Genomic DNA, 16450 nt, shown 5'->3' with positions numbered 1-16450 from the left:
TTAAGCAGTTATTTGGTCCAGTTTCCTGACACAAACAGCAACAAAGGGAATTAAGAATGATTTACTTGAGAGAGTAAAGTTGAAATTCATTCTACAGCATTTTAAACAAACCAGTTGGGGATGTTTGAGGTAGAATTTTGCTGTGAAAAAGTGAGATTGAATGTGTGTATTGTCATGTAGGATTGGGAAGGCAGACTGGCACATTCTCATTTTTCTTATCTAAGGAATTTCTTATCTTTTGAAGGTGGGGATTACCTGAATCCAGAATATAGTTGACATATTAGAATTTCCTAAGGATTCAGATTCTTTATGCACAGGATTGGACTAGCTCTGTCCAGCAAACTAGCAATTCCATGATAATTAAAGCTTCTATCAAGCAATCTTAGCCTATGTGTTGTCATCAAAGAAACAGACAAAAAGTGGGGTAATGGCAGGATTTAATCATGGGCTTCTAATCTTCATCTGCCTCTCAGAAAAATATGCATTAGTCTTCTCACCTGTGAAAAGCATAAATAGTCTCTGGCTTTATCCTGAATTTAAATGTATTTATTATCTGTTTTACCTGCAAGAATTATACAGCCTGAACATGTAATCATTCATTTAACCCTTCAGCACTTCCTACAGGTCAGTGTGCAAGGCTCTCTGTCAAGCTTAATGGGAAAACAAAGTTCCATTTTCTTGTGCCATTTGATATAAACGGCAGATGCTGCATCCTTTGACACTTGTACATCATTTCTTATGTTTGTAAAAGTATGCTTATATAAACAAGATTTGTTAGCACCAACCATCCTAGTCATACTGAAAATATCTCAAGTGCAAATAGATACATTTTTCTATAACTATGCTCATGTCACTGCAGATGGTGATTGCAGCCATGAAATTAAAAGATGCTTACTCCTTGGAAGGAAGGTTATGTCCAACCTAGATAGCATATTCAAAAGCAGAGACATTACTATGCCAACAAAGGTGTGTCTAGTCAAGGCTATGGTTTTTCCTGTGGTCAAGTATGGATGTGAGAGTTGGACTGTGAAGAAGACTGAGCACCGAAGAATTGATGCTTTTGAACTGTGGTGTTGGAGAAGACTCTTGAGAGTCCCTTGGACTGCAAGGAGATCCAACCAGTCCATTCTGAAGGAGATCAGCCCTGGGTGTTCTTTGGAAGGAATGATGGTAAAGCTGAAACTCCACTTTGGCCACCTCATGTGAAGAGTTGACTCATTGGAAAAGACTCTGATGCTGGGAGGGATTGGGGGCAGGAGGAGAAGGGGATGACAGAGGATGAGATGGCTGGATAGCATCACTGACTCGATGGACATGCGTCTGAGTGAACTCCAGGAGTTGGTAATGGACAGGGAGGCCTGGCGTGCTGCGATTCATGGGGTCGCAAAGAGTCAGACACAACTGAGCAACTGAACTGAACTGATGCTCATGTTGCCACTATATTAATACACATTCCTGAAAAGATAGTGGAGAATTAATGTTCTCTAACGTTCTCTCACTTTCTTATTGACTTATATTTAACCTCAAGAAGGACAATAAATCATTCATACATTTCTCTCTGATAAGACATACATTTTGTTTTTGCCATGTTATTGTTGTTGTTTAATTGCTAAGTCACCTCCAACTCTTTCACGACCCCATGGACTGTAGCCTGCCAGGGCCCTCTATCCATAGGATTTCCCAGGAAAGAATACTGGAGTGGGTTGCCATCTCCTTCTCCAGGGGATCTTCTGACCTAGGGATTGAATCTACATCTCCTGCATTGGCATGCAGATTCTTTACCACTGAACCACCTGGGAAAGCCTTGTTTTTGCCATGCAATGCCTCAAAAAAAAAAAAAGGATTAAAAAATATGAAACCAATCTGTGTGACATTTTTCAATTTACCAAAAATTATAATATGGAATAGTACCTATTTCTTGGAGCATTTTAATAAATTGCGTGAGACATGAATATTTGAAAAGCCATATTGGTTAAGCCACTGCTCCAGGTATTAAACAAGACTCATTTTTGGCAGATACAGAAAGGTAATGTTGTACCAGGTGATTTGTTTGCCAAATGTGTGCTTCAGTAGATAAAACTGTTACTTAAAAGGTTGACATAAAAGGCTAACTCCTATAGAAGTTGCAATTATAACTGAACAGTTAACTTTAGTTTGCATTTTATGAATAAATTTAACATAAACATAAGTGAGTAACAACTACAGTTGCTTTCTGCAATTGTTTTCATTTAAGCCCTATGAAAAAGATGGTTCAGACTAAGATTTATAGAATCATGGAGTTGGAAAGAAGCTTATACGTCCATCTTTTGATTTAGAAAATAGCAGAATTACTTTATCAGTAGTAGTTTATTAAAGGGATCTTGACATATTTGAATAGTCATATTTATTATGAAAATGAAAGGTAAGAGACAATCCAGGATCACCTTGACTCTGAACTCAGTATTCTCCAGTAAAAACATTATGTTATCTACGTTGTTCCTAAAATACCTAATGTCCTTTCCATTTGTAGAATTACATCTTCTTTCATTGCAGCATAGTTTTCTTCTATCTTGGAAAATTTTCTATTGCATTCATAGCAGTCCCTTCTTCAAAAACACTAACTTCTTACAAAATTGATTTCTATTTCACTTTTTCTTTTATATATTTTCCTTGATTTTTTTTCCCAAGATTCACTTTTGTGTGGTTTTTGCCAACATACCTTTGATGTGCCTGTTCTAATTGGACACTCATGGTCACATGTGCTCTAAGTGAACTACTGTCCATTTACAGCTTATAAATGATTCTCATCAGCAGCTACATAACTGATGGCTCCCTCCTTTCTATTCTTCTATTTTGTAGATATGGGATTAAGGATTGGGGTTTTGACATAGAAAAGAAAGATTTAGTCTTATGGCTTACTACTCTTTGAAAATGAACTTGGTGTCCCTACAGAAATATTCTTCCATTTCTGATTATCACTATTACAACCCACTCATGGTCCAAAATCTTATGACATAAAAAGATTCATTTGGAGGACCCTTTGAAAAGTGAAACTTCTTTTAAATGAAATTTGTAATCTGTATGAAATTTGAAAAGGTCTATATTGTTCTTGGAATCCTATTTCAAATGTTACAGGTTTTACCATTAGTCAGGTAGTTTATCAGATTATAGTAAGAATTGGTAGTTAATTCCTGGCTTAAATGAAAAATCATTCATTTATTCTTCAATCAACTACTTGTTGAACATCTACCATGTACCTTATAGTAACTGGGTATAGAACTGTGATCAAGATTACAGATGGTTCCTTCTTTTAAGAAATTTACCTTCTGGTGTTAAAGACAGACATCAATCCAATAACCACAATCAAATCTCAAGTTGATAATTGTTGTAAATAAAAAGTATATGCTACCATGAAAGCCTATAAAGAATTTTATTTAGGAACTTCAGTGAAGACTTCCCTAAGAAAGGAACACATCACCTGAGATCTGAAGCATGAGTAAACTAGAGAAAAAGAAAATAGAGGAGGTGAAAAGATATAGAAAACAGCATTTATGGCTTCAGGTAAATGAGATGGAACAATGGCAAATATGCTGCTGGATGAAAGAGTAGGAAAGCTAGTATATAGCTGAGAAAGCAAGAGAAATCACTGGTTCCATATGAAACAAAATCTAGAGGATACCAGGTTATGCAGGGACTTAAGAACATGTTAAGGAGCCTTGCCTTGATCCTCAAATTAATAATTAATGGATAAATACTTTTTTGAAGGATCATGTTAATACCCGCATGATAAATGGTTTGGAAGTGTTCAAGAAGGTAATAGGAGGCTATTATAGTCAGTGCTTGAAATAATAGTTTATTGGATTCGGTGGTAGGAAAGAATGTAGTGATAGTTAAATTGACTCGAGAAATATATATAAAGAAAATTAAAACATGATTTGAGAATTAAAGTTAATGGAGACTGACAGACCAGGGATGATTCCTTGGTCTCTGGTGTGTGCAACAGAATATACTGTATTGTCATTCACTGAGATAGGTAGATAGTAGAAGAGATGGTGTGAGTAAAATGTTTGCTTTTAAATAGATCAAGTTGACATTCAGAGATCCAAGAGCATACACAGAGAAGCCAAAAAGTTGGGAAAATAGGGGAATAGATAGTTTTAAGAAGGTGCTGATCCATAATGTACAATGCCAACCAAGAGGTCAAGTAAGTGGTCTTGTGCAAAATCTATGCCCATAAAAAAAGCAAAACGAAATTAGAAAAACAAAACCTAGCCTGCTGTGGTTTTTATGAGTCTAACCTATCTGGGGTAAGAGAAATACTCAATATCAGTCCTTGCTCCATATCCTTTCTCACATAAGTTGGTAGGCACTAAGAAGCACTAGTAGAGTTTACAGTTCAGGAGCACAGACACATCAAAAGACTGAGACTTAATTGACGGACTATAAAATGCTTCCCTTCCCATCTCCCCACTTTAAAGCTGGCTTGAAACTAAACATTAAAAAAATGAAGATCCTGGCATCTGGTCCCATCCTTCATGGCAAATAGATGGGAAAAATTTGGAAACTGGCAGACTATTTTCTTGGGCTCCAAAATCACTAGACATGGTGACTGCAGCCATGAAATTAAAAGATACTTGCTTCTTGAAGAAAAGCTATGACAAACCTAGACAACATATTAAAAAGCAGATATCACCTTGCTGACAAAGGTCCATATATGGTTTTTCCAGTAGTCCTGTATGGATGTGAGAATTGGACCATAAAGAAGGCTGAGCACTGAAATTGACGTTTTTGAACTGTGGTTCTAGAGAAGACTTGAGAGTCCCTTGAACCACAAGTAGATCAAATCCTAAAGGAAATCAACCCCTGAATATTAATTGGAAAGACTGATGCTGAGGCTGAAGCTCCAATACTTTGGGCACCTAATACAAAGAGCCGACTCATTGGAAAAGACCCTGATGTTGGGAAAGATTGAGGGCAATATGAGAAGGGGCCAGCCCAGGATGAGATGGTTGGATGGCATAGTTGACTGAATGGACATGAGTTTGAGCAAACTCCGGGAAAAAGTAAAGAACAGGGGAGCCTGGTGTGCTGCAGTCCATGGGGTCACAAAGAGTTGGACACAGCTGAGTGACAGAACAGCAATAACAAAGCAGTTCAGCCATCAATAACCTTACAAAACTAAAGCACCAGGCCCCGATGGGTTTGCTGATTATTTCTATCAAACATTTAAGGAGGAAATCATAGCTATTTTCTATATCTTTCAGAAGACAGAAGCAGAGTGAATACTTCTTATTTTGTTCTATGAGACCAGGCTTGCCCTAATACCAAAATCAAATGAAGATAAGACAAGAATAGAAAATCACACATCAATATATCTTATGAAAATAGACGCAAAAATCCTCAACAAAATATAGGAAATTAAATCTGACAATGTATACAATAATTATACACCATAACCAAGTGATATTTACCCATACATGCAAGACAGGTTCAACAGTCAAAAAATCAATGAATGTAATCCATCCCTTTAACAGGGTAAAAAAGAAAAATGATCAAATTATAAATAGCAGGAAAAAACAATTGAAAAACTCAACACCCATTCATTTATAAAAACCTCAGTAAGCAAGGACTAGGGGGAAGCTTCCTTAACTTGATAAAAAAGCATCTACAAAATCCTATTGCTATTAAAAAAAATCCTATTGCTAATATATACTTAATGGTGAGAAACTCAGAACTTTCCTATAACTAGAAACAAGGAAAAGATGTCCCTCTCATCATTGCTGATCAACACTATATCAAAAATCTTAGATGATTTGATAAGGAACAAAAACGAAATAAATGATTTACAAAGTAGGAAGGATGAAATATCACTGTCCTTTTTACTATATGACATCTTAATTTACTTAGACAATCCTAAGGAATCAACAGGAAAAAAAACAAAAACAACAACCCTCCTGGAACTAATAAATGATTATGTGAAGTTGCAGTATACAAAGTAAGACAAAAGTTAATAGTTTTCCTCCATACCAGCAATGAACAAAAGTAATTTGAAGTTAAAAACACAACAGTGTTTACAGTACTTAGGTATAAATCTAATGAAATATATACAAGATCTTTATGAAGAAAACTACACAACTCTGGTGAAAGATCAAAGGAGACTTAAATAAATGGAAAAATCATCCATGTTCATGGATTGGAAGACAACCTTGTCAAGATGTTTGTTATCCCAGCTTGACCTATGGATTTATCATAAACTCAATCTCAGCAAGTTAGTATGTGAATATCAACAAACTGATTCTAAAACTTATATGGAGGGGCAAACGATCTAGAATAGCCAACTCGATTTGGAAAGAGAAGATTAAGTCATAGAACTGACTCAAAAACTATAGCAAAAACCTGACTGAAAAACTATAGCAATCAGGATTGTGTGACAGTGGCAAAAGAATAGACAAATAGATCTATTTGCAACACAACAGAGAGCCCAAAATAAACCCACAAACTCAGTCAACTGATCTTTGGTAAAGGAGTAAAGAAAATACAATGGAACAAAGTCCCTTCAAGGGTGCTGGGACTGGATATCCACATGCAAAACAATTTAAACAGACCTTATACTCTTCACAGAATAACTCAAAATGGATCACAGTCCTAAGTCTAAAATACATAACAATAAATTCTAGAAGATAACATAGGGGAAATCTAGGTGATCTTGGGTAAAGCTTTGACTTTTTATATAAAATTCCAAAGGCATGATTCTTGAAGGATATAACTGATAATCTATACTTCACTAAATTTAAAACTTCAAAACACAAACACATACATATATATATATACATATGTATATTTCCCCTGATTGTAATAATTATAGTAGCACTATTCATATCCACATATATGGATAGGTGCGTGATAAAGTATATATTATATATATGTAGTATATAATATATAAAAATAATATACATGATAGCATCACTATCCATATCCATACCATAATATACTTTTTATATAGTACAAACACATGCACACACAAACACTTATCTTTGAAAACAAAATTGGGGAAATAAACATTTTATAGGGACTTGTTTACAGAGACAAGTGGGGTACCAACAGAAAATTAACATGCTGTCATTTAATGGCTGCATCTGTGATTAGTCTTGCATGCACAGTATCTGATTTCTTAAGAATTTAAATGTTTTAAAATATCATTTAATATCAGCATTCCAGCCATAGGTTATTTTAGCCAGACAAGGTGAATACCAAGATCGGAGTGTAACATTCTCTTGCCACTTAGGAGCCCATAAGGTGGCCCAGTATACACTGAAACCATAGATTCCTGCCTTAGCTCTATTAAACCACAGACATTTTAAAAACTGAGTCATAACTGACATATAACATTAGGTTTAAGCATTCAATAATTAGATATTTGTGTATACTGCAAAATGATCACCACTATAAGTCTAGTTCAGTAAGTTTAACATCCATCACTGCTGCTGCTAAGTCTCTTCAGTCATGTCCGACTGTGCGACCCCATAGACGGCAGCCCACCAGGCTCCGCCGTCCCTGGGATTCTCCAGGCAAGAACACTGGAGTGGGTTGCCATTCCTTCTCCAATGCATGAAAGTGAAAAGTGAAAGTGAAGTTGCTCAGTTGTGTCCGAGTCTTTGCGACCCCATGGACTGCAGCCTACCAGGCTCCTCCATCCATGGGATTTTCCAGGCAAGAGTACTGGAGTGGGTTGCCATTGCTTTCTCTGAATATCCATCACTACGTATAGTTAAAATGTTTTCTCCTATGATGAGAACTCTTGAGATTTACTCTGTTAGCAATTTTCAAAATATATATACAGTATTAATAACTATAGTCACTATGCTGTAGATTACATTCCCAAGATTGAAGTCTCAGTTTTATGGGATCATTCTGCTTTATACCAGAATGACAGCTTGTTTGCTTAGCTCCCCCTTGCATTCTTAAAAGTCTTCCAGTTTGGGCAATAAAGTTTTTTCTCACCTTACTTGTATTATGGTATTTTGATTTTGGTTGGCATGATATAGCTTTCCGATCTGTTGGCTTTTTAAATTATTTTGAACATAAAAATATTTTTATGTCATCTATATTGCTTACATGTCATTATTCAAACAATACTAAAATGTATAATGAAAAACTTTCCAATTTTTCTCCACTGCCCCCACTAGAATCACCTCCCCAAGATGATTCATATTAGCAGTTTGATAAGAATATTTTTTAATTACTTTTAATTGGAAGATAACTGTTTTACAATATTATGCTGTTTTCTGCCATATATCAACATGAATAGGCAGCATGAATAGGTATATGTATGTCCCCTCACTCCTGAACCTCTCTCCCACCTCCTACCCCCTCCCACTCATCTAAGTTATCACAGGGCACTGGATTTGAGCCCCCTGTATCACACAGCCAGTTTCCACTGGCTATTGAATTTTACATATGGTAATATATATGTTTCAATGCTTCTTGCTCAAAAAAACTACGCATATGTATAATGCGCATTCAAAATTCACATGTATAAATGATATATAGGGTTTATGAAAGCATGTTCCTCTACCATTTAAAATATAGGATCATAAAATATATATTACTCTTCAATCTGTTCTGTATTATTTTCACTTTATATTATGGTCTTTATAATCATCATTCTAAGTTAAGTATATCTTTTTTAAATAACTGCATAATCTACATTAAGTGTATTCTGAGGTTTATTCAACACTTCTCTCATTGATGAAAAAAGTCAGTATTTGTTCCAACAAACAATGCCACAATAGACATCTTTGTGTATTTGTATGTGTATATTGTAGTTATTTAGTTGCTAAGTTGTATCCAACTCTTTTGCAACCCCATGCACTGCAGCCTGCCAGGCTCCTCTGTCCATGGGATTTTCCAGGCAAGAATACTGGAGTGGGTTGCCATTTCCTTCTCCAGGGGATCTTCCCAACCCAGGATTGAACCTGCATCTCCTGCATTGGCAGGAAGATTCTTCACCGCTAAGCCACTAGGGAAGCCCATATATATAGTACTCCTTTTATATTAATTTTTGCATTTTTATAGAATTAGTTTCCGTAATTGAAACTTGCTGAAGGGAATAGTATATCCATTTAGAAATCATTATGTTCAGTACAAATGATTCACACTTCCACCAGCAAATGTGTCCATTTTGTCACATCTTTGCCAGCACCAGATGTCATAAGCCTTTAACCAATCCTGATATGTGAAAATTTGTGCCTCATTATAGCTTAAATTTGCATCTCCATGACTACTAGAGGATGATCATCATTTTATGTTAATTGGCAATTTGCATCTCCTTTTCTATGAACAGCCTCTTCTTAGCCATTTTCTTAAGTTGTTTGTCTTTTAATGATCAGTTTCTACATTTTATATTAGGAATTTTTAAAAACTTTCTCTATGTTTTGTTTCCGGTGCATCTCTTATTAACATACTTTTTATATAATTAGTTTAAAGTTCAGAGATTAAAATAATACAGATATTTATTACTATTTTATGCTCCTTTTCACCTGTTTTGTAATTTTGGTATGTTGTTGCTTTAGTGTTTATTCTTTGTTCAGTTCAGTCACTCAGTCGTGTCCGACTCTTTGCGACCCCATGAATCACAGCACGCCAGGCCTCTCTGTCCATCACCAACTCCCTGAGTTCACTCAGACTCACGTCCATCGAGTCAGTGATGCCATCCAGCCATCTCATCATCTGTCGTCCCCTTCTCCTCCTGCCCCCAATCCCTCCCAGCATCAAAGTCTTTTCCAATGAGTCAACTCTTCACATGAGGTGGCCAAAGTACTGGAGTTTCAGCTTTAGCATCATTGCTTCCAAAGAAATCCCAGGGCTGATCTTCAGAATGGACTGGTTGGGTCCCCTTGCAGTCCAAGGGACTCTCAAGAGTCTTCTCCAACACCGCAGTTCAAAAGCATCAATTCTTTGGCGCTCAGCCTTCTTCACAGTCCAACTCTCACATCCATACATGACCACAACTAATTAAGCTCTGATATTCAAGAAAGGGAAGATACTTAATACAGTAATTTAACAGATAAAGTGTTTTGTACTAAGTTTTATGCTAAAATTCTAAGTTGAATATATAGTGCTACTAATTAACAACCAAAAGTTAATTAATCAAAGCTCTGAGGTTACCAAAATATAATTATGTTCATTCCAGTCCTTCCTAAGACCAAGAGTAGCCAAAGCAAAGCAATTCTAATGAAATTTATTGTCACTTTGCTTCTTATTTAACTTACATTCATGAAATAATGTTTCATATTGTATGTCTCCAGGAGGTTCTCTGGTGGCTCAGACAGTAGAGAATCTGCCTGCAATGCAGGACACTCAGGTTCAATCCCTTGGTCTGGAAGATCTCCTGAAGAAGGAAGTGGCAACCCACTCCAGTATTCTTTCCTGGGAAACCCCATGGACAGAGGAGCCTGGTGGGCTATAGTCCACGGGGTTGCAAGTATTTGGACACGACTGAGTGACTAGCATAGTACGTAAAAGCAGAAATACAGAGTTAAATGCTTTAACAATATTGACAGTCATTCTGTAGAGAGCAATCCAGGAATAAAAGCAAAAATCACCAGTTCAAAAACAATATTGAAAATGACTATATTATCAAATATGGAATGTCAAAATAATATCATAAAACTACCCTCAATATACTTTTCATGCAGAAAAGTTAGAAAAGAGTCAGTCATGACTGAGCACACACGCACGCATGCATGTACACACACACATATATATAATGAAATCACTTTGCTATACACCAGAAATTAATACAACACTGTAAGTCAACTATACTTCAATAAAAAAAATTGAAAATCAGCCAGCAGAATTCATTAGAAACACAAGGAGGATATCACAAAAGGATAATGAATAAATCTTAGTTTCAAACCCATTCTTGTGTAAAATTGTCTATGCATTGTATGCCTTTTCTGGAAGTGAATATATATGTTCTATTTATGGGATGCCTTTCCAGTGTTAAAACACACCTTAGATACATAACTTGATGTTTTATTCAGTTATGTTAATCAAGTTGTGGCTTTGTAAGCTTGGGGATAAGAAACAGTGTTCCAGGAATGGTATGATTCAGCAGTTGGCAGATTTCAGTAAATATCATTGTTCATGTCAAATAGAAATACGTAACAGTTACTGAAACCTGGCGGCATATTCGTCTATAGTTGGTGCAGTGCCATGGATCCAGAGGTTGTGCATATCCACTCTGGATATGTAGGAACTCTTATTATGAGAGATATATAAGAGTTTCATACAGGGCATCCATTCTCTGTGTCTTCTAAATAGACTGCAGTCCTACTTCAGTACCATGGAAAGAACACTGAAACTGAGATGTGGATAACTACATCTTAGTATTTCCACTATTGGCCTTAAATAATTTTCCAGCAGTAATAAACTTACAGAGATTATGTAAGCCAAATTTCTAACCTTATGAATTATAATAGAAAAGTGAGGCAAAACAGCAGTCAACTGATTTGTCTAAGTCTCATAGTCAAAGTGGCAAAGCTGGGACTCCGACCCTAACATTTTCATTTCAGACCAGTGGCCCTATTAATACAGCACTGTGCTGACATAAGATAGCTTCTCCTTGAATTTCCTCATCTGTAGTATGAGTTTGTTGAACTTGAGCAGTGGTTTTCACACACCATACTCCATGTAATCCTAGGGTTCTACAGGATGACTTGAGGACTTGGAAATAAGCAGGAGATGATGCATAATATTAAATCAAGACTCAGGGCCTCATTGGAGTTTTTTGTAGGATTCATTTGTAAAAAAAAAAAGTTTCATAGATAAATAAAAATTAATGCAGAGTCATCATGTATATGTTTAAATTTTAATAGAATTTCACCTTCATAAATCAAGCAATTTATAGTCTCTTTTTCTCTCCAGCTGCTGGGAGCCATTTCAGTCCCACTACTCCTTTTGGAAATGTTCATCTAAGAACTCCATCCACTTAGTATTTACTACTTTTTGTTTACTTGTTTCCAGTGCAAGAGCTACAGTTAACTAGTCTTTAAGTTTTCCGTTGTATCTTCATGTAATCAAAATTTACTGATTGAAGAATGACAATTACACTTATCACATATTACCAAAATTTCAGAGAACATCAGTCATATGTAAACTCTGAATTCAGAAATAACTCATCTTTCTGAATGCTTATTTTATGAGCCATATGAGTTACCTTTCTAAATCCCAGACCTAATTCTACTGTTGTGCATGCTAAGTTGCTTCAGTCATGTCCAACTATTTGCAACCTAAGGACTGTAGCCCGCCAGACTCCTCTGTCCATGGGGATTCTCCAGGAAAGAATACTGGAGTGGATTGCCATGCCTTTCTCCAGGGGTTCTTCCAGACCCAGGTATTGAACCTGCATCTCTTATGTATCCTACATTGGCAGGCAGGTTCTTTACCACTAGTGCCACCTGGGGAGCCCAGTTCTACTGTTATGGAGTTTAAAAAGTTATCAATGGCTCCTTATTACCTAGTCCTAGAAAGTCAGGTTCACATTCCTCAGGTTGCCATGCAAGACCTTCCAAGATCTGATCACAGCCTAACTTCCAAACCTTATACACACATCTCAACCAATGCTCAAGCCACATAGGCTGTTGGCTGCTAAATGTGACTTCCTAGCCCCCATATTTAATAAGTTACTGTCTGTATGTATTCTATCTTCAATTATCAGCACTATCCTGTTGTGTTGTAATTCTTTAAGAGTTTGTCTTTTTTTTTTTTTTTTAGAGTTTGTCTTTCAAAACTGTTAACTTATAGGACTGGAACTTAGTCTCATGGACTTTTTTTTTATACTCATGTTCAATATCTAATAGATTAACAAGAAATTAATTCCCAAAATATACAAACAGCTCATACAGCTTAATATAAAAAAAACAATAAAAAATGGGTAGAAGACCTAAATAAACATTTTCTCTAAAGAAGTCATACAGATGGCCAACAGGCACATGAAAAAGATGGTCAATTTCACTAATTAACATGCAAATCGAAACCATAAGGAGGTATCACCTCATACCAGTCAGAATGGCCATCTTTAAAAAGTCTAAAAATAATAAATGCTGAAGAGAGTGTGGAGAAAAAGGAACACATTTACACTGTGGTGGAAAAGTAAACTGGTATAGTCACTATGAAGAGCAGTATGAAGGCTTCTAGAGTTGCTGTAGGATCCAGCAATCCCACTCCTGGGCATGTATCTGGAGAAAACTCTAATTCAAAAAGATATATGCAGCCTAGTGTTCATAGCAGCATTATTCCAGGACAGGGAAGCAACCCAAATGTCCATCAACAGATGAGTGGATTAAAAAGATGTGGTACATATATACAATAGAATATCACTGAGTCATAAAAAACGAATGAAATAATGTCACTTGCAGGAACATGGATGGACCTAGAGATCATCTCATGAAGTGAAATAAGTCAAAGACAAATAATTGATATTACGTATATGTAGAATCTAAAAAATGATACAAATGAACTTATTTAAAAACATATTCACAGACATAGAAAACAAACTTATGGTTACCAAAGGGTAAGGAGGGAGATGAGGAGTGATAAATTAAGAGTTTGGGATTAATATATACACACTGCTGCTGCTAAGTCACTTCAGTCGTGTCCGACTCTGTGTGACCCCATAGACGGCAGCCCACCAGGCTCTCCCATCCCTGGGATTCTCCACGCAAGAACACTGGAGTGGATTGCCGTTTCCTTCTCCAATGCACGAAAGTGAAAAGTGAAAGTGAAGTCGCTCAGTCGTGCCCGACTCTTAGCAACCCTGTGGACTGCAGTCTACCAGGCTCCTCTGTCCATGGGATTTTCCAGGCAAGAGTACTGGAGTGGGGTGCCATTGCCTTCTCCTACTATATACAAAATAGATAACCAACAAGGACTGACTGTATAGCACAGCGAACTATACTCGGTATCTTGTACTAACCTATAACGGAAAAGAACCTGAAAAGGAGTGTATATACATGTATAACTGAAAAAAATAACAGGTTGCATCTAATCACCAGCAGACATTTTATAAATTCATATCAAATTGTATTAAAACCCTGGACTCCAATCTTACTTTCTTAAGACCTATCCATTTTTCAAAGTAATCTTAAAACTGTAATTCTCCCTTTACTAGTCACTAGAAGAAAGAAGGCAATGGCACCCCACTCCAGTACTCTTGCCTGGAAAATCCCATGGACGGAGGAGCCTGGTAGGCTGCAGTCCGTGGGGTCGAGAAGAGTTGGGCACGACTGAGCGACTTCACTTTCACTTTTCACTTTCATGCATTGGAGAAGGAAATGGCAACCCACTCCAGTGTTCTTGCCTAGAGAATCCCAGGAACGGAGGAGCCTCGAGGGCTGCCGTCTATGGGGTCGCACAGAGTCGGACACGACTGAAGCAACCTAGCAGCAGAATTCTCAGAGTGCATATCATACATCTTTGAATTGGCAGACTATAATAAGCAGATGCTTAATAAATATTTAATTGAACTATTAAGGAACAGAAGTTAAGATTTTTCCAGAGATCTAGAAAACCTCATTGCAAATCTGCCAATATGCACAATGATCATCTTAGAAGATTTTAATTATCAGTCTTAAGGTTAATATGCAGTAACGGTTACATAGGGTCTCCTAAGCATGGCAATCAGCAATTAACAAATGTGCCAAATATAAAATTCTAATTACCAGTGCTTATATACTCCATGCTCTAACTGCCTTACCACTTGCCTGACCTTTATGTATAGTTGTCCAACTATAGGGCCCATAGGATTTTATGAATAAGAGAATATGAGCCAAGTATTAGACTGAATATATTTAAAGATTCTGGTGAGCTGAAGTGAGATGGTCACAGATAGAACAAGATAGAGATTTACTGAAGAAAAGTGTCCAGCAAAGCAATACAACCAAGCATGGTGGACCAAATTATTATGCAAAATCACAAGGGGAGTACTTTATTCTGAGAGTATCGCTGTAAACACTGTGTAGTCAAGCAACAATAAGCAAGACATTAGGTAAGTTATGTGTGCTTGTATTGGTAGCACATGAACCAAGAATGGTAGAGTCATGAGTATAGCCAATATGGTAAAAAACTATAAGTCATATAATAAATTTCACAATGTCACTCATGTATATTTATATCTTTATACTAAAGTTTAAAAATGACATTTCAGGTTTTTTATATAAATATAGTAAAGTATGGAAACTCACTTATTCAGTCATTTTGAGGGACGTACTCTATGCTAGGTAATATTCTATAGATGCTGGGGATACAGTCATTAATAAAAGTGGCATGAAGATAAAGTATATAATGCGTTGCAGGAATAGGAGAGGCTACTCTAATTCTAGCAAGGAGTGAATTTTATGCTCATCAATTCATCTTTCTGTTATTTTGGTTGGGTGGATTTTGTGGCTAGTAATTATTTTCTCCGGAGAAGGCAATGGCACCCCACTCCAGTACTCTTGCCTGGAAAATCCCATGGATGGAGGAGCCTGGAAGGCTGCAGTCCATGGGGTCGCTGAGGGTCGAACATGACTGAGCGACTTCACTTTCACTTTTCACTTTCATGCATTGGAGAAGGAAATGGCAACCCACTCCAGTGTTCTTGCCTGGAGAATCCCAGGAACGGGGAAGCCTGGTGAGCTGCCGTCTATGGGGTCACACAGAGTCTGACATGACTGACGTGACTTAGCAAAAAAAAAAATATATTTTTCTTCTTTTTTAAGAAAAGGCTCATGAGTGCTCTGCCCTGTTCGTTTTGACAAGGTGCATAATTTCTACCTGTGCACTTTACACTTAAACAATATCTTTGTTGTCATTGTTGTTCAATCACTAAGACATGTCTGACTCTTTGCAACCCCATGCACTGCAGCACTCCAGGCTTCCTTGTCCTTCACTATCTCCCAGAATTTGCTCAAATTCATGTCCATTGAGTCAGTGATGCTATCTATAGCTCCGATGGTAAAGAATCCATTTGCAATGCAGAAGACATGAGTTTGATCCCTGGGTTGAGAAAATGCCCTGGAGAAGGAAATGGTGACCCACTCCAGTATTCTTGCCTGGGAAATCCCATGGACAGAGGAGCCTGGCTGGCTAAAGTCCATAGATTGCAAAGAGTTGGACATGACTGAGGGACTAAGCACACATGTGAGTATATCAACTTGAGTAAAAAAATATCTTGGCTAGATATAAGATTCTTCAAGTCACATTTTATTTCCTTCAGAATTTTGTAGCTATTATTCCGGTAGCTTTTGCCTTTAGATGTGTAAAATTTGAAACCACTCTGATTCCCATCCTTCCCCTGGATGAGGTACCATTTATGCCTGAACTCTTTATTCTTTTTTAATTTAGGATAATTGCTTTACAGAATTTTGTTGGTTTCTGCCAAATATCAACATGAATCAGCCATAGTGTACCTGAACTCTTGAATTCTTCT

The 16450-nt window shown here is 36.8% G+C and overlaps 2 protein-coding genes across 3 annotated transcripts in view; one reads left to right on the top strand and one right to left on the bottom strand.

The window, feature by feature from the left end:
• The window catches only part of ZC2HC1A (zinc finger C2HC-type containing 1A), an 80532-nt gene extending 78697 nt beyond the window's left edge, over positions 1-1835 (top strand). Inside the window, exon 10 of the mRNA XM_070382214.1 lies at positions 860-1835. Coding sequence (XP_070238315.1) covers positions 860-925 — 66 coding nt within the window. The 3' untranslated portion in view covers positions 926-1835. The remainder of the gene's footprint in view (positions 1-859) is intronic.
• The window catches only part of IL7 (interleukin 7), a 64463-nt gene that overhangs the window by 13833 nt on the left and 34180 nt on the right, over positions 1-16450 (bottom strand). The gene's annotated exons all lie outside the window — the stretch shown is intronic.

The sequence above is a fragment of the Bos mutus genome, chromosome 14 (genome assembly GCF_027580195.1).
Source record: "Bos mutus isolate GX-2022 chromosome 14, NWIPB_WYAK_1.1, whole genome shotgun sequence".
Taxonomy (NCBI): Eukaryota; Metazoa; Chordata; class Mammalia; order Artiodactyla; family Bovidae; genus Bos; species Bos mutus.
Note: the sequence above shows the minus strand (reverse complement) of the source record. Positions and strands in the feature narration are given on the sequence as shown.